Source organism: Crocodylus siamensis, chromosome 5 (genome assembly GCF_052110815.1).
Source record: "Crocodylus siamensis isolate JL-2025a chromosome 5, ASM5211081v1, whole genome shotgun sequence".
NCBI lineage: Eukaryota > Metazoa > Chordata > Crocodylia > Crocodylidae > Crocodylus > Crocodylus siamensis.
In genome coordinates this window covers 17,992,332-18,020,133 of record NC_143399.1, presented here as the reverse complement: position 1 = coordinate 18,020,133, position 27,802 = coordinate 17,992,332, and the positions used below count along the sequence as shown (strand labels likewise).

The following is a 27,802-nucleotide window of genomic DNA, read 5'->3' as shown; positions in this document are numbered from 1 at the left end:
CCAGCCTGCTGGTTGTGCTTGTTTCAAAGCCCCGATGATCCCCGCTTCCTCCTGCCCTTTGGGATCTGCCTCACTGTCCAAGTTCTGGCTTCAGCTCCTGCCGTGCCCTGCGGAGTGAAAAGCTTTTCCTCCACCAAGCGTTCTTCCTCCTCTGAATCTTTGTTCAACTTTCCAACACAAAAGTCTCCCTGGGCCCATTGTTCCATGTAACCTATTTGCCTAAGTTGGACTGCCAACTACTTTAAGCTGGGACCTTGTTTTCCATGTCTGCTAGGCACCATGTATCCAAAAAGGGGCTCTGTAAATATAAGCTGTCTAGCATTTGCTGCCCTATTTAAATTGGCATAGTCGCTAAATCTTGAAGGGGACCCTAAGTTTAGGTGAACTGTATTAGCAGCTGAGGTGCTTTCACTACATGTGGCCCAGGGCCTGAAGAAACTCTCAGTGGAGGAATCCCACTGAGTCTGGTGATGCCCATGAAGCACCACATGTCACGGTGGTCTATTCATGCTAAGCTTTTAAAAGGACTGAGGACCGGGAACATCTATGCAGTGCTGAGCAGGTCCTTTCATCTCCTCCTTATTTTTTTTGCAGTAAGAACAGCAGACAGAGAAAAGCTTCTGCAGTATGAATAGGTTCAGCCACAGGAACAGGAGCCCGGTAATAAGAGGCCGCAGCTGCAGTCCAGTTTTGGGCTCCAGCATACCTGATCTGGCAGCTGCTCATCAATCTGGGACCCATGTGGCTCCACAATTCAAAAAGGATGTGGAGAAGCTTGAGAGAGTCCAGAGGAGAGCCACGCGCATGATCAGAGGTCAGGAAAACAGATCTTACAATGACAGGCTGAGAGCCATGGGACTCTTTAGCCTGGAAAAGTGCAGGCTCAGGGGTGATCTGATGGCCACCTATAAGTTTATCAGGGGTGACCACCAGGATCTGGGGGAACGTCTGTTCACCAGAGCGCCCCAAGGGATGACGAGGTCGAACGGTCACAAACTCCTGCAAGACCGTTTCAGGCTGGACGTAAGGAAGAATTTCTTTACTGTCCGAGCCCCCGAGGTCTGGAACAGCCTGCCAGCGGAGGTGGTTCAAGCACCTACATTGAACACCTTCAAGAGTAAATTGGATGCTTATCTTGCTGGGAACCTGTGACCCCAGCTGACTTCCTGCCCTTTGGGCAGGGGGCTGGACTCGATGATCTCCCAAGGTCCCTTCCAGCCCTAATGTCTATGACATCTATGAAATAACAGCTCACCGAGCAGAATCTTTCTTCCTAGCTACTCGCGTCTTATGCTCCAGAATCTCAACTTTTATTTTTAATAATCTCATGCAAATTAAAATTTGCCTTAAGATAGCAAAATTACCCTTCACATTGTGAACAGAGGCACAAATCAAGGAGGTATTATTAGGATTCCTCTTTTTTAATTTTTAAGACTGTTACTAGACTAGACGCTTATCTGTCTCCCCAGGGAGGTAGAGGAGCAATATCCTCATTTTACAATGGTAAACTTAGTGACTTGTTTCTTCAGAGCAAGTTTTTGGGTTTGGGTCAACACAGATGCACTGAAAAAAAATTACTCAATAGACAAAGAACTTTTGAGAAAAAGGACAACACTTTGAAATGAAAACCAAACCTATTTTTGAAGAAAAAACTGCCTTGGGGGGCAAGTGAGTTTGTTCCAGCTTTGCTTCTTTCCAATATATAAAAAAGTCCTGATATCTATATGTTGCAAGAAAGCCTGGAAGTATATTTTTGGGTCAGGGTTTTTAAGTGTGGAGAGGCTGGGTGTTAGGGGGCAGGCTCTCCTTTCTTCCTGCTCCACAAATAAGTCTCCAATGTTTGGCTGACAGACTTGGTGGGCAAATCCACAAGCATGGCGTGGAAATATTCTAGCATCAGGGCCTCAATTTGGGTTCATTGCCTTACTTTCTCTAATGTCCTAAACCCAAGTTTTCTGGGTATCTAAGTAGTCTTCCTAGGAACTTAAGACCTGAATTTATTTACTTTTTTAAAAAAAAGGAACCTCACCATTATAGGTACTTAAGAAGGACAAGGCTTTTCCCTTTCCTCCCTGAAGGTTGTCTTTATGGCATTGTGGAGCATGGGACATATTAGTCTGCAACTGGCTGCCATCTCCCAGATCTGTCAGCCACAGGTGCTGTCAATAAGAAGCTTGTGAAAAACAAAAAGGTTTTAGGGCTTAACTGGAACCACCATGTATTAGCATACATGGTGGGTCCATCTGATGGGCTGTGGGGGGAGGCTGTGTGCACTGGTAATAAATACAGGGCTACAGCAGATAACAGCTGCTTTTCATTACTGCTTCTATATGAAAACAAGGATGCTCAGCTGAGAAGAAGGGTCCTAAAAGACCTTGTGTTATAAAATAGAGAATGTTCTTGTAGCTGGGACCTTTTGTGCTATGGTGCAAATCTGCGTGAGGAGAACTAAGGTAAGTTCTTCATTATCCTTCATGATAATAATAAATCCCTGGGATACAAAAGACTCAATGTTACTTTGGGTGTAATGAGATCTACGCTATCTTCTTGTCTGAAGATGACTCAGTGTAGCATGGGGACTGAATGCTTTCTTTCTCTAGATGTTGCTGGTGAGCAAAAATCACCATAGACTTAGATATGTGTTAGGTGACAGCATGAAAGGAATATCTGCGTGTGCAAAACTCTGTCACTACAGTACCCAGGTACTCGTAGTGAGGCAATGCTTGCGTGCTGTTTTACCATTTGTTGTTGTTTTCTGGTTTAGGAGCTGTAAGGAATGACTGGTACAATAAGAATGTGTGGGAAGTGTGTATGCACAAATGCACTCCCCACCTAGTAAACTCTTCACTGGCGTGGGTGTACATCCTATAGTTTCTCAGAAAGCCTGTTATCTTACTTAATCTATTACTTAAAGAGACCACACCAGGTACTGTTTAAGCAAATAGCTGCATGCAGGCAAGGTGGCATACCTAAATGCCAATGCAAGTGAGAATTTTAAAGTAGCTTAAAAACCCGGTATTCCTGTTGCCTCTCCAGGTCTTTTAAGCAGATCCCAGACCAGAACCTTGAATATGAACCTTGGCCCAATTATTGAGGCAGGTCAACTCAAGATAAGCTCCTCTATAGCTTTCCACATTCACTCTGCAAATCTTGAGCATAGGACTCTTACTGTGACACTCTACATGAGAACAAAGCTACTACTATGCCTTTTCACCAGATACCTACTGTACAACTTAGGGGCCACTTCTGCATTTTTGTTCTGCAAGTATATGTTGTAACTGGTGATGCAGCCCATTTGCTGATGGTCGGGGATTTCATCCCATGAAACCCAAGCGCCGTCTGCCTCTACTGTTGCGGAAACCTGGGGTCCAGCTGCTGGTGCTGCAAAAAACAAGACTGTCTTTTTTTAAAGTCAAATGGTCCAGCTAGTTTAAACATAATACTTCAAATGGTATTACCATAGTTTACCTTCCTGTCTTGAGTATCCCCTGGTTGAAGCCACTTGTCCAGCTCTGTTTTTATAAAGTGCAAATACATTGATGTGATAGCATGCACAATGCTTTATGTTCTCTGAAAGAAGAGATTAACACTGGGTATGTGATCAAAATATTATTTACTTAGTAAATTAAGTTAAAATTCTATTTTATTCTTCAAATGGAGCAAAAAGCTGCTGGTAACCTTAGCCTCCTGTCTGGCAGTTTTGAACGGTGTGTGAGAGAAATGTATCCATGGGAAGGCTAGAACACAAGCGATTCTGAAATGTGAACACCTGTTTGTGGACTGGAGGCAGCTCTGGCTGCCACTGGTGAATGAAAACTTGAAGAAAATCTCTTCACACAACTTAGTTTTAGGGAAGCAGAAGAGAAGCAAGCAATGTAAAGCAGCTTGTAGGTTTAATATATGTGCTGCATGGGGTTGCTGTGGCTTGTGGGATGCTAGTAACTTGCTTTCCTCTGGTGGAGAACAAGATAGTGAGGTCCTTGTGAAGCCAGTTGGGAGCAAGCTGGCATGCAACAGTAGCAGCACAGCCAACTTAGAATAATAATGAATAACAAACTAATATCTAGATAGTTCTTCAGCATGCCCTGCACTGATCCTTTGGGATTTGCTGGGATGAATAATTACCGATTGTTTGACTCGGGAAGGTAATGGAGTTGTATGCTTTGTTGCAGAGTTCAGGGGTTTGTCCAGCACTCGTCTTATTTCATATGGAAAGGATGACTATTCACAGTCCATTTTAAAAAAGTTTTTAAAAATCTACTTATCGGTTACAAACATTCAGGAATCACTGACAATATAACTATGCAGAACTTGACTTAGGGAAGGGTGATAGATGAATATGTTTAAAAATTCTTCAAAACAACTTTACTCCATGGGAGTGTTTCTAAATGGAATGATATTTCAACAACGTTCTACTTCTAAATTACAGTTACCCGAAATGACTGTAGACAAGTCAGATGCCAGAAGCTTTATCCAGTTTAGATGGCGTCTGGAGCTGGTACTTCTTACCCATTCCACTATGTATCCATTGATGAATGATGAAGGATCACTGGGAGGCTCCCAAGTGACAAAGATGCTGTCGTTCCCCTTTGATGTAGCAAAGACACTCTGAGGAGGTAAATCTTAAGGGGACAGGTGGGGGGGGGGGGCGGGGAAGATCACAACAAACATTTTGTTATGCTTCTTTAACCTCCTATAAGTGATAGGTAATATTTATTTCTCACAAACTGTTGTATTTTGGATTGATAGATGTGACATCGTGCATCTTTTAATTGTAGCTGCTGCCTTTCTGCAGCTTAATGCTCTGCAATGTACACATGTAATAAAAGAAGCCATTTTCAGAGTCATGGCTTATTGACAGACTAAATCTATTGAAACTAGTAAAAGGGCTGGAGTGTTAACACTTCCTACTGCCAATTTAATATAGGCTTCAGGGAAAAATTAATAGAACCATTAAAATGGACTTTAAAAAAAGCGGATGCCGCAGGAAGCAATTGGGATGAAGTTGTACCCTTAGCTCTTATGCACACTTGCCTTAGAGTGCAGATCAATTGGTTGTTCTCCCTATTAGGCACTCATAGGTCATCTAATATCTAGAAGCAGGAGCCATTTGGCACCAGCAACCCTTTCAGAAGAATGGGTGCAATACCTTAAGCAGCACCTGTTCTCGACACATCCACTGCCAGGTCTCACCTGCAGTTGGAGCAATAAACCAAACTACTGTATAAGGCAAAAGGGGATTTAAAGGAATGATAAGTGAGAGACAAAATAATGGTGCAAAATCCTACCCCTCATCCCTTTCCCAAACCCACAGGCTTATGTTGCATCATGAGATGGCAATCAAAGTATTCAGAGCTTAACACATCTATGCCCACCCCTGAGTTGCTGTTAATGTTGCTTGCACTCAGGAACTGCCTGGCTCTCGTTACCAGGCAAGAGTCATGAGTGCATGTGCTCCACACAAGGGTGAAACCCTTGCCTTCAGGTTCAGCTGGTGTCCCTTTTACCTGTAGAAGGGGAAACTGATACTAAAGCCGGATCATCAAGTTTCTGCCTACCTGAGGATGAGCATTGGACATAATCTGACTATAAGACAATGGTGGCTGAATTGCATACTTAAAGTAGCTCTTTTACCCACAAAATAGCCATGTAGCAATGGTGTCTATACGCATTTCTATTTAGACAGTGGAACAGGATCTATACTACTGATCTGAGCAGGTAGATCAGGCTGCCTTTGTGGGAGGTACCTGGAGGATGTTAATGCATGACAAAATAAGGAACCATGTGGAGGACATGCAGAGTTCATTACTACCACAGACATGGACAAGGACTAAGAGCGATCCTATTTACATTGCAAATAAGCACTGACACTTCTGTACCAGAAGGCAATTTGTGCTAGTCTAGATTGCTGTCATCCCTTAATCATGGCTAATTGAGTTCATTTGCTAAAAACTGTTACAAGGTCGCAACTGCTTATAGGAAATCCTGCTACTAATTAGTTACAAACATTATTACAAATTAACAATGGTTTAAGACTGATCAAAACTAATCTTAATTGGTACAAAGTAAAAGGATAGCTTTTTATAGATCTTGTGCTGCAGAAGCATTTGTCCCAGCATACAGAATGTCACTCCTTTGCCCAATATGGAGACAATGGCCTTAAATGTATGCTATTTTTGTAGTACTACAGGCTGTGAAGGAACCATCTGTTCTCTCTCCTGCCTTGGAAGGGATAATGTGCAAGCACAGGAGGCCCAGGGGCCCCTCTGTAGCGCCACATGTCAGAATACAGACATTGCATATGGTGCTACAAGACACCCTGCTACAAAGAAGTTTCTCTCTCCTGGGTAAAGAGGAATATTTGTGATGAATCTGCCATATTTTTGTTGATACAAAGTGGCTGCATGTGTTGGTCTTTAGTGCAGGAAGGATGTTCTTAGCACTAAGAACGTAATGTGTGCACCTACCCCGTATCACTTCTATCGATTCAAGTAGCAAAGGTGTTTACCAGAAACATTCAGATGAGTATCAATGGATGTAGGAGGAAAGGTTCCTCTTGAGTTATGAGCACAGACCGTTATGTGATAGTTCATCTTGGGGATAACCTTAGTATAGTGAGTTTGTGTGGTAGTGTTCACTTCTGCTGTTTGAGGACTTTCGTGGCTGTCTTCTTGAAAGGTCACACTGTAATGCAGGATCTTTCCTCTTGCTTTTGATTCATTTAAAGCCTACAATGAAAAACAAATTGTAACTTACCCTCAGGAAAATAGTGGGGGAATCACAAAAGTTAAAAAGAAGGGAGGGAAAAATGGGGGGTGGGGCATAGAGACCTACAGAAGCTTTTTGGAGCACATTTCAGGGCTGTTTACTTGAAGTTAATTGGTTGAAGTGCATTGAGCATTCCCCAGCCAGAAGCAAAAGTCTACCAGCCCAGGGGAAAGGGTTGCAAAAGGGGCAGAACTGGGAGAGGAGACAGCTTGTGTGTTGTTTCCCCCAACCCCAGCACCCCAGTTTCCCCACCTGGAGGAGCAAACAGCACTTCCCCTACCCATCCCCAAGCTTTCTCCTCCCCCTGTGCCTTTTCTGACCCCTTCCCTGGGGCTGCTAGGCTTTCAGTGCCAGCTGGGGAATGCTTTCCCCAGCCTGCAGCAGCTATCCTGTTGCAACAAAATGCCACGATATGGCTGCTTGCTGAGGAGTTTCCCAGCAAGCAGCCAAGTGGTCATACCATGGCATTTCATTGCAAACCACATATTTTTTCCATGAAAATCTCTTAATTCTGTGACCTTTAACAAAAGTGTGAAATCACAATTTAAACCAGGCCCTATTTAGCAGGCCCTTTCATTTCCGCTCAGTTTAAAAACAAAGAAAAGAAAATATTCTAGCAGAGATGGGTACATGCTAGATGCAGATAGTGGTAGGGTTTGGTTTTTTTTCTCTTTCTAGGGGGGGCATGGGTTGGTTGGTTGGTTGGTCTGTCTGTCTTGCAACTTCAAGACTGCTTTTGTTATGAAAGTCTTATGAAATATTAGCAGTTCATTTAGGTGCCAAAAGCAGCTATTATTGTTAGAGAAATGGCAAACACAACAATGAGATGCTGGCTGAAGTCCTATGGCATTCTTCTAGGAAACTTACCTGAATGATTTAACAGGCCACTCTGGCCTTAAAAGTTATACTTCTATGCCAGGATACTCATTAAATCTCTAGCAGAGAAAATCCCAATCATTTACTAATTGCAGAGCAATCTCTTTTTTGTTCTGATGACTACCACTTTGCAATACTTTTAGGCCACCAATGTGCAAAAACTACTGGGAAGCTACTACATCTTTTGTAACGACCATAGGGAACTTGGGGCAGGTACGGACATTACACTTTTACCAGTGTAAGTGATCAGAAAGCAGTCTATACCCATAATAGAACAGAAATTTGGTGTACACAGACTGGTTTAAAAATGGGGGAACCAAGTCTAAGATCTGCTCCTCCCCGATGCCCACAGAAGGGCAAATGTGTGTTCTGATCTACACTGCACTGCTCACAGAAAACCATGCATCTTGGATCACTTACACCTTGGGTTTTTGAATGTCTGTACCTAGCCTTAACCTATAAAATTGAATAATTCTATCTGTAGTACAGGAGTTTACAGGTTGGTTTAAAAATGCTACAGGGAAGTTGTTCCCTGTTCAATTCTACTGGATTTTCTTTAAGGGAAATATGATGATCTTACTTCCCCTTCAGTGTAGAGGAGAGGGAGACAAAACTTTAACTTTTTTCTTTCTTTTTGTTGGATCTGTGGTAAAATATGACTTCTGTCCTCTGGCAGCTCTAGGAAGCAGTGTCAGCATCCATAAAGATGTTTCCATTCGCTAACAACCCTGAGATCAGCAATGCTACTTGGCTTCATTTAAACCCCAGGGGGAAGAAAGCCGTTTAACTTTGTGTATAACTAAAACTTAATTCTAATCTTGATTCTGTGTAACTACGTTCTCTGCGACAGTTGAAGTCACATCTGAGGCTGGAGTTTCAAAGAAGCTCGAGGCAGTCGGTACCAAATCATATAGGGCAAATGGAACTTGGGGATCCAGGTTCACCCCCTTTTGAAAATCCCATTGTAACATACTGAAAATGATGCTACCTTTCTTCCACATTGAAATGCAGCAAAGGATCTTTTCTTTATATTCTTTTGCATTACATTTCTATTTCTGCTCTGCTCACAAACCTTGTTAGTATGTCTTAAGTGTTGTTTTTCTAGAAATCTGAGAGTCTTCCAGTAAACAACAACTAACACTGAGCTAGGCTCTAATTACAAGAGCAGCAACACATATCAGTATGGTAACCAATGACAAAAAGCCATTAAACCGGAGATGCACTGAAGTGTTGCAACTGGAGGGGGAGTCATTTTTCCTCCAATACAAGAGGACATAAATCCTCTCTGAGAAATGCAAAGGAAAATAATCACTGCTCATGTATAAAAATGAACTTTTTTGACTGTGTCCTCTTACTGCAGTAATTAATGAACAGTTTTTTTGGCCTATATCAGTCCTGTAAGCACTAACTAGAACAGTGGGGGACCTCTTTTTGGCAGCTGTGCCACAAACTAGCCCCACATGTTCTCTAAGTGCCACCTGAATCCTCTTCCTCTGCCTGATCTTCTGCTCTCCTTCCTGCCTTACTTGCCACCGTGCTGCCTGTCCCCTGCTGTGGGCCACACACAGAGGCTGCCTGTACCACTTCTGGCACCCCTATCTTTTTAGTTATTCTAGTTCAGGGGTGGCCAACCAAATCTGTTAAATCCTTGGTCTTTTTTAATAAAGAGGACTAATATGGTGAAAGAAATTCCTGTACTACTAACAAGTTCTTCTAAGTGTGTACACATGGCAATTGGGCTACAGTTTCTCCACCAAGGTCTTTCTTCCAGCCCCATGATATCCAAGGGTTCTTTCTGTGCAAGGCAAGGCCCATTGGATAGGGCCTTAAATTCAGATGGTCTTCTGAAGGTAATCAAGAAAGTTATTACTTCCTGGAAATAATACACCAATACATGCCTTTCTTCCTTTCCAGGAAAGGGTTCAGTCTTGCCTCTCACTTATTTGCTGTCTTAGGTACTGGAAACAACCTAAGATACCTGGGAGGCTGTCAAGAACACTTGCTAGAACAAGCGACCTTCAGGACTATGGTCTGTCACTTTACAGTAACTTTGTTCAAATTGGCTACTTACTCAGGTAGTGCTTTAAGCTTCCAAAACTTTCTTAAAATACGTAGTTTGAGGCTCTGAATCAACTCAGCCCCCACCCATTCCAATTATTTCAAGATGAGGTAATGCTTTTCTGAATAAGCAAGCTATTTATAGTAATAGCTGCCTTTGCTAGAAAATGAGATGCATGCTAACTACTTTCAGTTCTTCTGTAACAGGCTGTCACTTCCTACTTACTCTCTCTTCTCAGAAAAAAAAAAAGGCAGGTTATAATTATATAATTATAATTAGTTATAACCTCAGTGAGCCCCTATGGCACTAACTCTAATCCCTTGTCGGAAATGAGCTGACTTGCAGCACATCTGCTTCTAGAGGCAACATTTTCACAATAGAAAAGGCCAGGGCATTTGAAGAAGCAGAAGTGCATTTTGTGTGACCTAGTAGTACTAGTTGCCATGTCTTTGGCTACTAAGTGTATACAAGACTACCCCTTGCCTCGGTGAGGGCCTGCACCCCCTTAAGCAGCACCCTTCCCAGCATCATAGTCTCAGCATTTTGTCCCCAAACAACAGTCCTCATGGCTTCAGGGGGTGTCTGTGATCTTTCCTAACTCTCTCTTGGTGTCAGGTGAGCCTATCGCCCATGATCTCCATTCTTTAACGGGTTTAAACTGCTGCTGAAAGTGAGATCTTAAGGAGGAAGCTTGTTCTTTTTGCCATCCCGCACAGCTGGGCACTGGCCACTGAAGTGAGTTGGCTGGGCTCCAGCTCTGCCTTCCACAAACAGGGCCCATCCTTCCCCAAACGAATTTGTGGTTTGGACGATCTCCTCTGTTCGTTTAAAAAAAAAAAAAGAGTAGAACCTTCACTGTGGCTTGTTTAAATATCCCGATTGTAGGGGAACAGAGTCAGGGTTAAAATGAGACTTTTTAAAAGCAACTCCTGCTTAGTATAGCTCTGAAATAGATAAAGGGGAAAGGTCATAAGCTATCTTGGTACTACAGAAAGAACACGATCCTTTAGCAGGGAATACAAATAGGGACAATGTGATGTGCAGAACTCTACTGACATCAGGAAAAGTACAAGCTTTCTGTCTCTGTCCTTCTTCCCCAACTTTGGGCAAAGAATGTACCCAAGCCTCCAGTTAATCAGACTCACTAAAAATCAGTGTGTGCTACTAAATTGATAATGAACAAGGTTTAGGACTGGGCTTTGTGTTTTGCCAAAAGCAGAAGTCAAGAGGTGGTGTCCTTATAACACGAATCGAGTTGCATCATACTTTTCTTTTACCTATCCTATTACAAACAATACCTAAGATTACTACGACAGAGATTAGAGGAGAAAAACCCGGTTACTTCCAGATGCACAAATTGGAAAAAACTCTGCTCTGTTTCACTGTTTCCCCTTTACAGTGGACTGACTTGGTCTTGTCTGGTTCTTTCATGCAACAAGAACAGAAAAAACTTCAACAAAAAAAAAAGGAAAATGCAATTTTATAATCAAGCTGGCAGGGACCCAGGGCAAATATAGTAACTGAAAGTACCTTGAAGGACCTTATTTGAAACTGATTTGAAATGAAATCGATAGTGTCACTTTCCTATTTTCATCTTTATGACAAAAAAACTAAGCACATGCAGAACACCTGTTTGAATGTGCTATACTCTGTTTACTGTTGCAGTGAACACTAAAGTCTAAATCCCACACCAGACATGTGGTTAGTCTAATAAAAACATAATCTGCAAAAAATCCTTGCCCCTTGCATCTTTCCTAGACCGTCGTGGCTATGATCTATCTCACTCCATGTTTGTATCCTATAAATGAGGCTGATAAATATCTGGTCTGCTAAAGAAAATGTTGCTAACTCCCTGATCCTATTGCAAATCTTTCATCTTAAAGCTGCAACTACTGGAGTCAAAGTATTATTTAAGAATGTGTACTTTCACTTAGCAAGGCCTCAGCCTCATGCTTCTGAAGAGAAGCTTGACAATGTGACTTGAGTAGCCTGAAGACTCAAAAGCAGAATGCAAAAAAAAATGAACTCTTTAATTTTTTTAAGTAAATATGAAGATTTTTTTCTGTGAGTTCTGTGAATTTCTCCAGTTTGCAATACTGGAGAAATTCAATGTTCTTATTGTCTGCAAAGACGCTTTTATGGTTTGGTTTTGTGTGCGTCTTTTGTTTGTTTTTCTGTTCAGTGCCTCTTGGAGGCAAGTCAAGCCAATACAATGGGATATTGCTAGTAGTTCCATATTCTGGTATCACTAGAGGGTCCCAAGAATTACTTGGAAATTACAGAAGATCAAGATAAGAGGACTTGCCAGGTCATAGTGTCTGTCACTCACAAGTTTCATGTGGTGATTCAACTTGGATTTGTCTTGCAGAGAAAGGTAGATGAGCAAAAGATTTTTCTGAAAGCAGCAGAGGGGAACCTGTTCATGCAGTGTGCAGGGCTGTAGGCAACCTCTTCCTTGCCCTGGTCTTTACTTGGATGGCACAACTCTGCCAATAACAATGCAAAACGGGCAGGGGGGGAAGACGTATTCCCCTCCTCTTCTGAATAAAAGATTGCATTTTCAAACCTCAGATTCCAGAATGTCTTAAATTTCAGTTCTCACTGCTAGCAGGGAAGAGAAGGGGATTAGGACACTTGGGGATGAGGGAGTGAATATCGTTTTCCCTTATCCCCTGGGAAAGGTGGTGAAATTGCCTGTGGGGTTAAGCCTTATAAAGGAAAAGAGTAAAAAAATACTAATTGGGGGTATATTTTTATTTCTCAGGTTGTATGCTTCTCCATCTTGTGAGACCAACCCTCCCCCCTTCAGAAAAACAAACCCAAAAAACCAAAACCAAACAAACAAACAAACCCCCCCGAAAACCTTCTCTGCTAGGCACCAGCTAGCCTGTCTGACTGTCCTTCCTGGTGCATCCTTACTGCACCAGCCAGTAAAGAGAAGACTCGATTTCCCTTACTGCACACTCACAGGCTAGCTGAGTCTTCCTCAGGCTGAGTCCTGTATTGACACAGTCTGTGCCCGAAACTGTTTTACCCTTTTTTTTTTTTTTTTAATTCACTTTACATTGCAAGACTCTTACCTTCCAAAAGAGAGTAACATTTTGTCTTTGGGAATCTATATCCTGCATTACGTACCACACATCTAACAGCCCAACCGGGTCTAGTTGGGGAAAAAAAGGAGCGTTAATGAGAGCACTGTGACGCAGCAAAATGTTAATAGTAATGATGTTGTTAACAACAGTCTTATATTTTGGCCCATGTATAATGCTGAGGGCACTTAAGAAATGTATTATTGGACGGGTGATGAGCACGAGTAGCAGGATTACAGACAGGTTAAGGCGGGAACAGCCCTAAAACAAAGGAGGCGGCAATAACATTCTGGGGCACCCCTTCATATCTAGGGCATAAAAATGAGAGATGGTCATTGTCATAAACACATCTGGTTGTGCTCCCAGAGCTCTAAGTCTCTTCCTACTGTCCTGCTGCTTGTCCTGAAGAACAGACCAGTTTGCCTCAAGAGAACACCTTATCCCTGCAAGCCTCAGCTCCACTACCCTCATACCAGACCTTAGCTCTAGCAGGGGAATCTCTGCTATCTTCAGGTGGCTTCTGCTTGGGTTGTAAAAGAACGTGAGGTCCCGTCCGTCATCATCCCTGCCCCCCGCTGTGGAACGGGATAACCTCCGAGATCATTCTCTACCACAACCAATTAGTAAAGGAACAAAACAATGAAAGGATTGTCTGCAGCATCCAGAAGGCTGGGGTTCATCTTCCCTCTGGCTTCTGCTTCTTGCACCACCCGATGACGTGGGGCACCAGTGTGATGCAGTGGAGGATCCCTCACTCAGGGAGCTGAGGGCAGAACTGTGCCAGTGCACCCATGTGCCCAGTGTGGTGGGTGTGGGAAGTGCCTGAGGAGCCCATGGCTTACATTAATGCAGCCCCTGCAATATAAGGCCCTGCTGCTGTAGCTCATGAGATTTGCAGTCCTGGGTTGCTAAGAAATTGGACAGTCCTGTTTCATGTTATGTGTTTTCCCATTTTTCCAGCTAAATGCTTCCCTGCAAACTGTCCTAACTGAAATGTGTTCATTGAGCTGAAATCTAGCAGCTCAACAGGCATCCAGAAAGTTACGTGAAGGAAACTGTTGAGGGGGGAGGGGAGTTCACACCTTACAACAATCAATGCTTCATCCAGAAAGTGATGTTGTCAGTAGTGGCAAACAGCGTGAGTAATTGTAAGATCCTGTAAATATCTTAGTAACTTGCAAGAAAAAAAAAGAGTGAGAGGGGGGGAAGGAAAGGTATATGTAAGATAAAAGAAGTTGAAACTAAGCACACCTTTGAATGCAGATTTCCAAAAAGTCTCGTTTGAGAAGTGAAACTTTGTAAGACCTTGCTGCATACAGTTCAATTTAAAGTTAAGCCAGCAGACATAAGACCCCATAGCATGAGCAACATGCATCTGATATTAGAGTTGGCAGGAACGGATATTAATTTCTTCAGTCAGACTGTATGTTCCTGGAAATATCAGCTGTTCGTAATGCGCAGAGTAGTGGAAATGCCTCATGTTCATCTCATACTCTACTGTGGGCTTAGCTGCTTCCAGTCCAAATGGCCAGATTCCGCTCTGTCACAACAGTGTGGATCTCAAGGGATTCGTGTATTCAGCGTCCTGCATTTCAGTGACGAAGGGGGCACTTAAACTAAAGCTCATTTGACAAGCTTTAGTTAAAGTGCCCCCACCGCCATTTTGAAGCACAGGGAGGCTCAATACATGAGACACTGAGGTTGCTGAAGCATGCTAATTAGCACGCTCCAGCAGACTGAATTAATTAAGTCTACTCCGCCATGCTGTAATTACAGCACATTGGAGTAGATGTCTCGCACATCTGCAGGCACCTCAAGGTGCTGCCCCACCTCCCACTTGCCTTCAGACTAACACCGCTTGGCTTGCTCTCTCTGTTCCTGGATGAGACAAATCAGGCAGTTTTCTAGCCCGCTCACCAGGCTTCTCAGCAGTCTGCCAGTCTTGCCACTGGTTAGCTGCTCCCAGCTCACGGAGATCTCGGAGCACTGGTTCTCAGCTTGCCCTGTTTATGATTCATCACCACTAGGTTTCCAGTAGCCCCTCAGGAACAGCATCCTAATGCTTTTGGTCACTCAGGACATCTGTGAATGCTGGGTTGCTGTGCTACTTGGTTAACACAGGTGGTGAGAAATAACAGGTTTTGCTCTTTCCCCAACTCAACGACCACAGCTCTCCAAGCTGCCTGGCTCCCAAGCTCTACTAGCTGCTTGGCAGGCTTCTGGGACTCTAAGCCACATGCAGAGCTTCAGAAACACTGAAAAATGTTCTTGTCCATCTCTCTCTCTGGATTTACACCTCTGTACCTAAGTAGAACTTGCCCCACATTTCATATGCATTCGCTTTAACTTGTTCCCAAATTATTTCTATACAGATTTTTACACACAGGCTAAATGCAACAACCTGTACTTTTTTTTTTTTTTTTATATTACCGGCTTCCGAAGTCTGTGTTTGAAATGTACTCCAGTCACTCCATATTCCACGGCTGGGATGAAACCTGCAGCTAACCTGAAATTCATACTCTGTATATGGCTTCAGATCTTGCAGGCTGTATCTTCTAGTACTTAACCAGTTAACCTTTAATGAAATTAAGATTTAAGCATATTTAATAAGGGCTAAAGGCAGCAATGCTCTGAATTTTTTATGTTTGAATCATGTGCAGAAAAAAACCCTTTTAAAATTAATGAAAAACTAATTATAAGCAGCTTCGAATAACCTATGATAAAAGAACCATAATGAATTCTTGCAAAGACTTGCAATTCAGTGAATCTGTGAATTCTTTAGGGGGAAAACCCCCCCACTATTTAACTAGGGGTAGATTATCACATCTTCCACTGTTCACTTAATGCTTTACACACTATTTCTACATTTTTATGCTATTACATTTATTTGAAGCCTGACTTGACTCCCATTTAAAGGCTTCCATTAATTTCAGTGGGAGGTGGGGTACTTGTTTAACTTAACAAATGGAAGCTATGTGATTTCATTTTGAGTTACAAGTTATAAAAAAAAAAAGTCAGAAATACTTTTGTGTGTGAACAAAGGGTTGTGCCAAACACTCAGGTTCTTCTCCCGCGAAGACTCAAATGTTTGACTTCAGTGGGACTATTCATATAACTATAGTAAAGAAAACCCCAATAATCAACCAGTCCCCCTCTCCCCTCCCCCAAGTAGTATTACCATAGTCCACTGCTGTCTGGTAATTTGTCGATATCTCAGTCTAAAGTGTTGTGTCGATTGTTGATCCTGCCACACAATGGTGCAATTTGTTCCAGAATTATTGTCAAATTTCACTATAACATCTGTTGGGGGGTGAGGTTTCACTAGTGGCAAAGACAAAAAGAGGCCACTTAGATATACAGTAGAATGTAAAACGTAATGCTGCAGTAGCAATAGCCCTTTAGTTATTCAGACTACTTACTACATTTATTTAGATTTGCACTGGCATATTCAAACACTTCTTACCAAACACCCAGAATACACCAAAATAAACATTTACCTATGTCTATTAACATGAATGTGAGTGGCTTTGAAAAAGCACTTCCCAGTCCATTTGAAGCAGCAACCACAGCTGTGTAACTGGATTCAAAATTCAGCTTTTTTCTCAGATCCAGTAAGCCATATTTATTATTCACATTCTTTTCTGAAAAACTGAAGATATCTGTTCCATTTGACAGCCTAGAAAAGAAGAGCAATTCTTGCTTAAAGTCTTCAACACACATGCTATGGGGCAGACGTAACAGGGTGAACTTCCCTCTTTATCTCTGGACAACTATGCAGGTTTAGACCAGGTGGGAATCCGGCACGGTTTCTTCTCATTAATATACAACCGTTTACAATTGATGGCCACTTCTAATGGAGAAAAAATGACATGATCTGACAGATTAGCACTTAACTGTAGATGTTTTAAACCAAGGGCACTGAACTAGAGGCCAGGCTAGGACTGATCCCCCTGTGCGGTACTCATGGCAGCTGGGCCAAGCTCACATACTGCACACAGGATATGGTGGACACATGCAGTGTCTGCCCTGGACCAACTCCATGTTGTGTGCACAACATGTGGCACTGAATCCAGCCCACGTTTTGCATGCAACGTGGGGAGCTGGTGATGGGGCTGGTCCGGTGACCCCCATGGGCCAGATCATGCAACTCCACAAGCCAGGTCTGGCATGCAAGCCATATGTTTGATGATACCCCTAGTTTAAATACTTTATACCGCAAATGTAAAGCAAACTGCTAAAATGATGCTGGACTACAAGTATTTGGGTAGATTACTGCTACAACAATGGAAAAATTAACTACGTTGTCTTTGTTAACAGCAGTGGGTAGAGAGGTTTGTGGTGACTAGGATTTTTATTTGTTTGTTTTGGTACGTCTTTTTTTTGCATAGCTTATGTGAAAGAGGAGTTGTCCGAACACAGAACTTGAAGCCAGAAGATTGGCTAGGATAGTCCGTCCACCAATAACACCTTCTGGTCTTCCGCTAACATTTCAGTCTGAGATTAGGTGAGCGCACCCTTTAACCTCTTTCCCTCCTTCTCTTGACCTCTGAAGTAGAGATGGTTGTATTTGCATGACAAGGTGTTTGTGGCTGACTAGCCTATCTTAGTTAAGGGCTGTAAAGTGCTGTGAAGATGCACAAAGGTATAGAAATGCTAATTAACTGTCAAATGTAGTGTGAGAAAAATCTCTCACGACATTCTTCACACATTTTGCTCCTTTTACTTGTCATTTGATTTCTCATCATATTTTTGGATTGGAGGGTGGCAAGTTTCTACAGGCAGTCTTCAACTTACAGTGATCTGAGTTACAACATTTCACACTTACAACGTTTATAAATTGACACCCTGTTTCAACTTTCTGACATCAGTTTTGACTTTACGACACTTGATTCAACGTGTCACCATGCCAGCGAAGAAGTTTGCTGTGTCACCCATCTCCCTGGAGAACATCTGTCCAAACTTCCTTGGACACTTTCTTTAAGAAAGCAGACAAGACTCCAGAAAAATCTGCAGCCAAGACTCCCAAGAAGACTCTAGCTAAGAGCCCTTGAAAAAGTCCAACCAAGAGCCCTTGAAAAAGTCCAGCAAAGTCACCTCAAAGAAGTCCTTCCGAATCAGTATGATTGCTATTTACAATAGAAATACATTAAAGTAGCTATACAAAAAAATAGAACTCTTGTTTCCAAAATGGTACCTTCTATTAATGTAGCTATATTATCTGGAATTAATGTAGCTATATTACTCATCTATAATTGATTGAGTACAAAATTCTGGGGTATTTTTGGTGAAAATAGGGTATCAGGCCTTGGGTCAGAAACCAATCCCCTATTTATAACTTTGTTTCCAATGGGAAAATCAGTTCTGAGTTGCAACTTTTTGACTTACAATTGGTTCCTGAAAACCATGTCTTGTCCTAAGTCAGAGGACTGCCTGTATTACCAGTACAAACAGCAATGCCATCTGGTAACCAGAACTAAAAATACTGACCACAGCATCAGTACTTTAATTTAGGAATGGGGGCAACTAATTAACAGCCCTGGCCACTAACTTTGGGGGGCAGAGGGCACAAAAATACCTGCAGCTGCAATGGCAGCTGACTTGCACTGTGGCAGCCAGCCCTGCCCAGGTATCATGTGGCTGGTGCAGGTGTGCAGCTCCCCAGCTGTGCCTCTGCACACCAGGAGGGAAAGGGGAACCAGCTGATACATAAAACCTTTGGGAGGCCATTTTGGCTGGAGAGCCGCTCAACCTGTCCCACTGTCTCCAAAGGGCAAAACACTGTTCTGAGTGGAAAGAGGTCTTGATAAAGTGCTTGTCATCTCCTGTACTAAAAGAGACTTGATTTACTTCTCCTGGCACCTCAAGGTGCGAAGTTTATGTGCAGCTCCCTACTGTCATCCCCTGTTGGAAAGCTTCCACAATAGACTCTAATCTGCTCTGGTGGGGGTATTGATAGGATTAGAAACTAAATCTCTCTTCTACCCCTGGTATCTGAGCAGCAAGGGAGGATAACACATTTCTAAGCCATTGCCACTAGCCAGGTTGCAAGTCACAGTGCTTCCCAAACTTTTCCTCAGCATGACCCCATTATGCCCCATTTCCTCAGCATGGCCCCTTACTCCAAACCCACAGCCCCCCCCACCCCTGCAACCCCACCTGCTGATCTTGTGACCCCATTTGGGGTCATGACTTGCAGTTTGGGAACTGCTACTATAGGCTCTCGATCTCTTCTTGGAAGTACTTCCAGTCGTACAGCAACAGGCCAGAGAGTACGTCAGGGCATCCCTGAAGCAGAGCAAGCTGCTTCCCAGTATTAAACATTCACTTCCTAGGAGAAAGCATCACTTGGAACATGATGCAGTCTTTGTACCCTTGTGGTCATGTAGGGGCTATGCTGCTATAGATAAAAACATGAGCTGACACATGCTTTATGCAACTAGAATAACCTTTAGTTCCCTGGGAATCTTGCGCTGTCTCTACTTTGCTTCTTCCTAAAAAACTTCTGCCTTGATAAAAAGGAGTTGGTCTGCCAGAAACAGTAAAGATTTTTGCCCACAGAGATATTATTTGCTTCTAGGTTTAAGGGACCCCCGTCCAGCAGTTACTTACTGCAGCATGTATGTAGTGTTTATGTGGGTAAATCTTCCTTTATCCCATCTACAAGTTGGATTGCCATCTTCTCCAAACTGAATACAGGATACATTTGTTGGCTGATCTGGAGGATCTTAAGCAGATTTTCTTGTCAATAGGTGGAGAAGAAATAGGTAACTGTTTTTCACATGAGAAGTTTGGTGTGCTTTTTGTGTTTTTAGGCCCTGTTTAGAACACACCTATTCTTTAATCAGGTTATTTTTTTCACAGGAGACCACGCTAAGGGCCTAATCATCACTGACTATTCTGCATAATTTGTCTCTCCTAACAGGAGGCTCCCAATGGACATGACCCTAAATGTGCACAGCTCTTTACAGAATCAGGCCCAAAAGCTTTGCTTACAGCAACTCACTGCTGGCCCCTTAAAACAAAACACATCAAGGGGAAACACCCCTTGTACCACACCAGTTAATACAGGCTACTCTGAATGCTCTGGGATCCCATTAGCACAGATTCTTATGATCCCTGCTGGGGTGGGAGGACTGCAGGGAGCTTGCCTTGCCCCCAAACCACAGACCTGGGGATCACCTGGAAGCCAGCTCCATCTATTCAGAGACCCTTTTCCAGTACTCCCTATATCGGACTCTTTCCCACACTCATACTGTTGTGGACACTTCCATATAACACTGCCTGAGGATCTTTCCCTTCCACACCAAATATCTGTGCCACATTAATCTAGTCTGTTTGGTGGGGGGAAGGACAATACACAAACACACAGGGACAGTGATGCATGTGTCCAAGTTGTCCCCAAAGAAATGAAAAAGGAGACAAAAACGATTTTGTCACATACATCCTCCCTGTACCACATACCTGTGTGGCATTCAGTATATGCAGAGCCCTTGGGTACCATGTTGCCTGGTCTAGGTAGCCACCTTACAGCCCACAGTACTTGAGTATAAGTGAATTAAATCTACCCATCCCCTGGTGCGCTTTTGGAAGGAGTCCTCCCATTTTTAGCTTTTGAAGCTTTCCTCAGGGGCCAAGTGCACTTGACAGCCAGGGAAGAATGCACAAGAATAACAAATAGTGAACCAATGTTTCCTTACTTCCTGATTCTATATCAATTCCACAAATGAGCTTTTTTGTATACTCGCATAATAATTTGCAAGTAAACACAAGTCTGCCATAGTCAAGAACTGAAATGTCAGTGCTTATTTCAGTGCCATGAATGTTTTTTATTTCAGAGCCATTATGGAATATGGCTATCTTGTTGCATCGCTCGTGTTGCGTTAGCCGGCATGAGAGGGTGATATTAGATCCATAGGAGACTTGAGAAGCAGTGTTTGAAGACATATTTCCTTTCTGGCATTTTTCTGCAATAGAATGGGGACAAACAAATAGTTAATAAGTGCATGAACCTCTATAAGGCAAAAGAAAATCTTTCACTAGTAGCTGCACAACAATTTAGGGTTCTAGATTATACCTATTTATTGTACACTATAGTAAATATTCACTGATTTGATTAAAAAAGAATCCTGAACAAAAGCCCAACTGCTTTATTTCATAACAACCACCTAAAGAAGTCAAAGGTAAGAAAAGTATTTGCTAACAAACTACTCAGACTGAAAGAAAAACAAAATTAGTATATTTAAGAGATTTGTCTAAGCCAGTGGTTTTTAACCTTTTTTTAATCTGCGGACCCTTAAAAAATTTTGAATGGAGGTGAGGACCCCTTTGGAAATCTTGGATGGAGGTGTGGACCCCTTTTAAATTTGTAAATGTGGGTATTCACACACTTTTGATTGATCGCTATTTATGGCTCTTTTGCAGATCCCTTAGACATAATCTGCAGACCCCCAGGTTGAAAACCGCTGGTCTAAGCATTCAGAAACAAAACATATTTTTACCTGTTACTGCCTGCACCAAGAACCAAACTGCTAAGTGCACAATCCATTTGAAGAACATCTCTTCTCTCTCTCTAAGGTGAAATGAATGTCTTTTCCCTGTTTTTAAAAAGTGGGAAAAGCAACATTTAAAACATTTCTTTTGCTCAAGTTTCTACAGCCCCAGAATATCCAAAATACTTGTTACAATACCTACCTAAAAAATGCTTTCACACAGAGGGGTAAATTGTGACTCTAACCAGAACGTTCAGGAGGAGCCTTGGCATTATAGCAGCCACTCCTGGAGGTGCTGCATCTCAGGCAAGCAAAATATTTATGGGAATAGGGTCATGTCCTGGTTCACTTCCTACCTTTTATCCATTGTGTGTCCTGTGCATCTACAGAGGGTTATTCATAACTGAAGATTTAAGAGTAAATTTCCCAGTTCTTTCCAGTTGTACAAGGCTAAAATCTTGCTGAACACCGAAGACGTGGGCACTTCCAGTAATGGAACTGTAGAACTTTGTGTGCTAAAGGATTAAACTCAGTAATCCACCCCTGAGGGAACACAAGTCAGGGGACAGGTTAAATGCAGAATAAGGACAGAGTACTCAGTGAGTAAACTATGCATTGATCCACTAGCCAAAACGTCCTTGGTGGGACAGTGAGAAGGGGCTGAGAGTAGTACTGGTGCACACTGAGGAATATGATAGTATTACTCGAGCATGTCTATATGTGCATTAAGACACTTTTCCTAATGCACGTTACATTTAATACTTCTAATGCAGGGGGTTTCAACCATTTTTAACACATGTACCCTTTCTGTCTCAAAGTTTCAGCTTATGTACCTTTTACATATATTTTGTTGTTTTTAAGGGGGGGGCAGATCAAGGTCCCATGGTAAGGGTGGAAGTGGAGCAGGAGGGGGGCACGGGGAGGAGGGTCAGCTCCCACTGCTGTGCAGACCCTGGGAGGGCATGGGGGCCATGTGCCCCCAGATCTGTGCACGGGGGCAGGCAGGCTGCTGCTGTGAGCTGGGCTCTTCCTAGCGGGAGGGCTGTGCTCAGGGTGGGCTGCACTCAGGGTGGGGTGGGGTGCGGTGGCGCTGAGGGGGGCTGTGGGAGAGGTTGCAGCCACCTCAGAATTCACCATAGCCCCCGCCAACCCCCCCTCCCAGTGCAGTCCAGCCCAACACCCCTGCTGGGAACAGCCCAGCCCTGCCCTGGCCACAGCCTGCCATGCCCCTCAGGTAGATCTGGGGGTACATGCCCCCCCACACCCTCCTGGGGTGTGCGCAGGGCATGGGCAGGCTGGGGCTAGAGCTGCACCGGGCTGTTCCTGGCAGGGGCTGGTCCGGGCTGTGCTCAGGGTGGGCAGCAGCCGTGTTGGGAGGGGGGCTACAGATAGGGCTGCAGCCACCCCAGAATTCGCCGTAGTCCTCCCCCACTTCCAACTGCCCAGCACACCCCAGCCCAACACCCCTGTCAGGAACAACCCAGCCCTGCCCTGGCCCCAGCCCACTGTGCCCCATAATCAGATCCAGGGGCACATGCCCCCCCATGACCTCTCGGGGTGCACATAGCGGTGGGAGCTGCCCCCCTGTGCAGCTCATTCCCTTGCCCTGCCCCTGCTGGACAGCCCCTGCCCCAGCTCCACTCACTCCCCTCACAACAAACTTACCGGCCAGACCAGGCTGCTGTCTTGGCCACCTGCATGCTGTGCTGCTGCTGCTGCAGGCACGCACATGGAGTTCTGCATATCCCTTATGGCCTTTTTAAGTACCCCTAGGGGTACACGTACCCCTGGTTGACAACCACTGCTCTAATGTGAGGTACTAAACAAATGTGCATTAGTTTGCCGTAATGCACAATAACGAATGCACACAATTTTCAAGTGAAGCTTAATGTGTAGTAGCTTATTTTACTGTGCATTAAAGTGTCACTTAAAAAAACATGGTATTACAGTAATGCACAGTAAAATAGGTTACTAAGCATTAAAGTGCATGTGTAAACATGCCCCTTATGCATTCTAGAAGGACTCTGTCCTCTGTGCACTCCCATACTGGTGCTGTCTTCAAAGGCTATGTACTCTGATTACACCGAAAAATGTAAGGTTTTCCACCTTAGGAGGAAAAACATGCACCATGCTTATAGGCTTGGTAGTGGTACGCTGGTTAGCACTACAGATGAAAGGGACTTGGGGGGGGTCATGGTTGACCACAAGATGAGCATGAGCCTTCAGTGTGATACTGTGGCTAGTAAAGCGAGCAAAATGCTGGCTTGCATCCATAGATGCTTCTCAAGCAGATCCCGGGATGTCATTCTCCCGCTGTACTCGGCGTTGGTGAGGCCACAGCTGGAGTACTGCGTCCAGTTTTGGGCTCCACAATTCAAAATGGATGTGGAGAAGCTTGAGAGGGTGCAGAGGAGAGCCACACACATGATAAGAGGTCAGGAAAACAGACCTTATGACGAGAGGCTGAGAGCCACGGGGCTCTTCAGCCTTGAAAAGCACAGGCTCAGGGGTGATTTGGTGGCCACGTATAAGTTTATCAGAGGTGCTCATCAGGATCTGGGGGAACGTCTGTTCACCAGAGCGCCCCAAGGGATGACAAGATCAAACGGTCACAAACTCCACTGTGACCGGCTCAGGCCAGACATAAGAAAGAACTTCTTCACTCTCCGGACCCCCAAGGTTTGGAATAGCCTGCCACCTGAGGCAGTTCAAGCACCCACTTTGAACGCCTTCAGGACACATTTGGATGCTTATCTTGCTGGGATCCTATTGATCCCTGCTGACTTCCTGCCCCTGGGGCGGGGGGCTGGACTCGATGATCCTCCAGGGTCCCTTCCAGCCCAAAGATCTATGAAATCTACAAAATCTACAAGCAACTGCAAATTTTGCTCTTCGTGACTGAACTTTCTCTTAGGTGAATAAACTAAATGAGGGGTCCAGGTTGAAGTCCTCTATCTACACAGCAGGGCAGAGGCAGTTACATTTTTCCCTGCTAAGTATTCTAGACACAACCTGGAGAAAACCCTTGTAGAGATAATGGTATAAACCAGTTTCTCTACTGACCAAATGACTATGGAAAATGCTATTCTAGTATTAGGATATGTCAAATTCTGCACTTCCAAGTGGGCTGCAAACAATTGCTTTACATGAAAGCAGACACTTTCAAACAACGCCATGATCCCAAGGTTTGGAACGTTTTAAGAAAAACATCAGCTAACATGAGATGCTAGATAAAATCACAGGAACTGGCAGAGTTACAGTCCTTTAAACCATTTAGTCCCCCAGAATGAAAGGTAGAAGACAGGACCAAGATTTGGCTGACATCTAATATATTAACTGATTTTTTTTTAACTCTCTAATAAGCAAGTGCCAAAGCACGTGTTGTGGAACTTTTTTTTTTTTAACAACAACAACAAAGTCACCCCCCGATCAATAATTTCAAAAAATAAAATACAAATATTTGATTGGCCGTGTACAAGACTATACTACTTCTAGACACCCATTAAATATAATTTAAGTATTTGAACTTTGACGAGAAGTAACTCCAGCAAGTGACATAGTCCAATCTGAATTTGTCATCTTAAAACCACCATTTTCTATCCCAGTGTCTCAAAGCGGTACTGTTTTCCCCACTTTTCATTGCCACATCTTTACTGTTCAAACAGCAGGGACAAAACGGGACAATTGCTTATAGTTCCTGACATTGTGACAAAAATGCTTCTATTGCTGTATTTTCATAATTTAGTGATTTATTTTAAACAGAAGAGTTTGTGCTTCTAGATGCCCTGCAGATCCTAAACCCTCTTCACATAACTTGGGTAGACACATGACTAGGATACTTTCAGAGAATCCAGTCTTCATTAACTTCATTTTATATTAATATGAAGTTTGAGTTTTCCATTTTCAGGCTGTTTTTATCTTTTGGTGGGGCAGGGGAAGGAGGGGATATGGGTTCTTCCTTTTTTTCTCAGAGAGGCATCGGAAGTGATATTTGGTGTCTTGTAATTTTCAAAATCTCGTGTGTTTCTAATATCTAGATACACCTTTGCTCACTATTTAATCTTGCAACTTTAAATCCCTCAAATCAAAATCTTCAGACTGAGACTGAAGAATTTTAAGCAAATTTGATTACAGTGAACACAGTAAGTATCAACCACTACAATGAACAATCGTTGCATTAATGTGCTTCAAGTAAATGGTGTTTTCCAATAAACTGAAAACTGTAAACATCCTTCAGGCAACTTGCTTTATGATAGCAAAATGATACCTGTAATACAGCCTGAGAACACCAACTGTTAAAAGTCTACATAATATAAGTACTATTCATAAAATCTTTCACACTGTAAACAAAACATACGTGAGTAAAATCCAGACAATCTAATATTTTATTTAAAAAAAGCTTCAAAGAAGAGCAAAGAGAAAACTTCAAGTTTTCTTTTCTTTTCTTTTTTTTAAGTGAGTGGGCAGGGGGAACCCTTTAGATACCGTATCTATAAAGCATCTGAACTAAAAGATAGCAGAGATTCTCCTTAAAGCAGTGGTTCCCAAACTCAGCAGATTACGTGCCACCAATTTAAAAGGGTACAACCTTAAATACCACCAGCAAAGTCATAGAAAGTAATTACAACAAATCTGCTTGCACCCACCACCGTCAGGCTGTCGGCGCAGCGCTCTGGTACCCGCACCGCAGGCTCGCAACCCTTGCTTATAAGGCTTGCTTAGCCTTGCTTCAAGGCTAAGGCCACCAGGACGGAAGAAAAGCTGCGGACTGTGGACACCGCACGGACCGTCTCAAATAACGGCTGCAATCAACTTGTAGTTTTTATTTACGACAAGTTGTTTGCAAAGTGCGCAAGGGACATCTGTCCCTAGTCTCAAGGGACATCTTTCCCCACCCCCCCGAAAGATTTTGCACGGGGACAGCCCCGCTCCCCCGACAGCCGGCGGGCCGGACCCCGCCACCGACCCGCGCCACACACCCGCTTCTGCCCGCCGCCCGCTCCCACGCGACCCGGCTTTGCTGTTGAAATCCCGGATCTTTTGGAGGCTCCACTTTTAACCCTTTAACCACAGCCTCCCCCCGGCCGCCAGCGAAGGGGTCGGCGCTGGCGGGGCCGCGCGCGCGCCCGGAACGAGGCGACGGGCCCGTCCGGTCCCCGGGGGAGCCGCCGCCGCCGCCGCCGCCGCCGCCCGCAGGGGCCTTACCTCCGCCGCCGCCGCCGGGGCGCACGTGCGCGGCAGCACCGCGGCCGGGACAGCGCTCGGCGGGGCCCTGCGCCCGCCCGGGGCCGCGTGGCGGAGCCCGACACGCCGCCGCCGCCCCTTCGCCGCGCCGGGGAAACCCCCGTGCCAGAAAGGGCCGGGCCGGGCCGGGCCGGGCGGCGAGCCGCTGTCGCTGCGACTGCCCGCCCCGCCCCGCCCCGCGGAGGCCGAGGGGCCCGCCCGGGGGGGCGACCGCCCTGGGCGCCAACAGCAGCTGCCCCGCGACTCGTTTTGAGGGGGACGAGGGAGGGCGGCTCCCGCCCCCGCGCGCGCGGTGCCACGGGCCTGCCCCGGGCGCCCTCGGCCTCAGCCGCCCCTGCCGGCAGTGCGGGCCAGGCCAGGCCTTGCAGCCCCCCAGCCGCCTGCCACAGCCGGGCGGGCCGCCCCCCGCGGCGCCCGGGCTCTTCGCAGCCCGTGGTGGAGAGGCACAAGGGGCTCGTTGCTGGCAGCAGGGGCGTCCGTGCCTCGGGCAGGTAGCGGGCAAGGGACCAGGGCCGCTCCGCCACAACAAGGATGGGGCTCCTTGCGGCTCCGCCACCATCTGCCCAAGCGAAATACCTTGCTGTGCGCTTCGGCGCGTGTGCGGCGGCGCTCTTCATCCGTGAGGGGCTGGAGCCCCGTCCCGCGCCTGGCGGGACGCAGCCTGGCAAGGAAGGAAATGATTTATTTTTTCTTTTGCCTCATTTAAAGCCCCTCAGTTAAAACAGCTGCAACCTCTGCTTTGAATGCGAGCAATTAGTTAGATCAGCTCTGTTCTTTCTTTCTGGCTTATCGGGCTTCTAGAAGCAGCCGCGGACGAAGGACCCCGTTGGGCAAGGCACTGTAAAGCCCCGCCGCCCCGTGCCAGACTTCTGAATCAAACCTTCGCTACTTTATTTCGGTTTGAGTTGGGAGTCCTACAAGCGTGGCGAGGTAGGGCTGTGGGGACCTCCAGAGGTCATCTAGTCCACGGGTAAACTGCAGAAGAGCTGCTTAAAGAATGGAGTTTGTTCCTTTCTTGCCCCCTGTCATTTTCTTTTCTCTTTTCATGCTTTAATTTCAGCTTCAGGGAACCTGTTCCTTCATATTAGTCAATTTTTTGGCATCAACCAGCTCAGCAATATCAGCTAGAACAGAATACAGAAGGTTAAAGAAAATAATAGATCGTCGGCAATATTTACCTTGTTAAAATGCTCTTGCAATATGTATTTGTCCTTCTTTTTTCCCTTATGCTTCACAGTGCCTTGCACAACGGGGTGCTTTTTACATGGCTGCTTCTA

General features: G+C 44.6%; 1 protein-coding gene across 7 annotated transcripts in view; it reads right to left on the bottom strand.

Moving 5' to 3' along the window:
* The window catches only part of IL12RB2 (interleukin 12 receptor subunit beta 2), a 42,795-nt gene extending 15,417 nt beyond the window's left edge, over nucleotides 1-27,378 (bottom strand). For 4 of the 7 annotated variants that reach the window (XM_090049488.1, XM_090049482.1, XM_090049485.1 and 1 more), the window contains exons 1-13: nucleotides 26,487-27,083; nucleotides 21,638-21,824; nucleotides 21,291-21,386; nucleotides 20,490-20,756; nucleotides 19,402-19,516; nucleotides 16,290-16,468; nucleotides 15,971-16,113; nucleotides 15,223-15,367; nucleotides 12,784-12,863; nucleotides 6,509-6,728; nucleotides 4,434-4,622; nucleotides 3,469-3,570; nucleotides 3,226-3,396 (exon numbers count right to left, since the gene is read on the bottom strand). In XM_090049488.1, coding sequence (XP_089905614.1) covers nucleotides 3,226-3,396; nucleotides 3,469-3,570; nucleotides 4,434-4,622; nucleotides 6,509-6,728; nucleotides 12,784-12,863; nucleotides 15,223-15,367; nucleotides 15,971-16,113; nucleotides 16,290-16,468; nucleotides 19,402-19,516; nucleotides 20,490-20,756; nucleotides 21,291-21,348 — 1,669 coding nt within the window. In that variant the 5' untranslated portion in view covers nucleotides 21,349-21,386; nucleotides 21,638-21,824; nucleotides 26,487-27,083. The other 3 variants (XM_090049486.1, XM_090049484.1, XM_090049489.1) reach the window with 3 other exon arrangements.
* Between the last annotated feature and the right edge of the window lie 424 nt (nucleotides 27,379-27,802).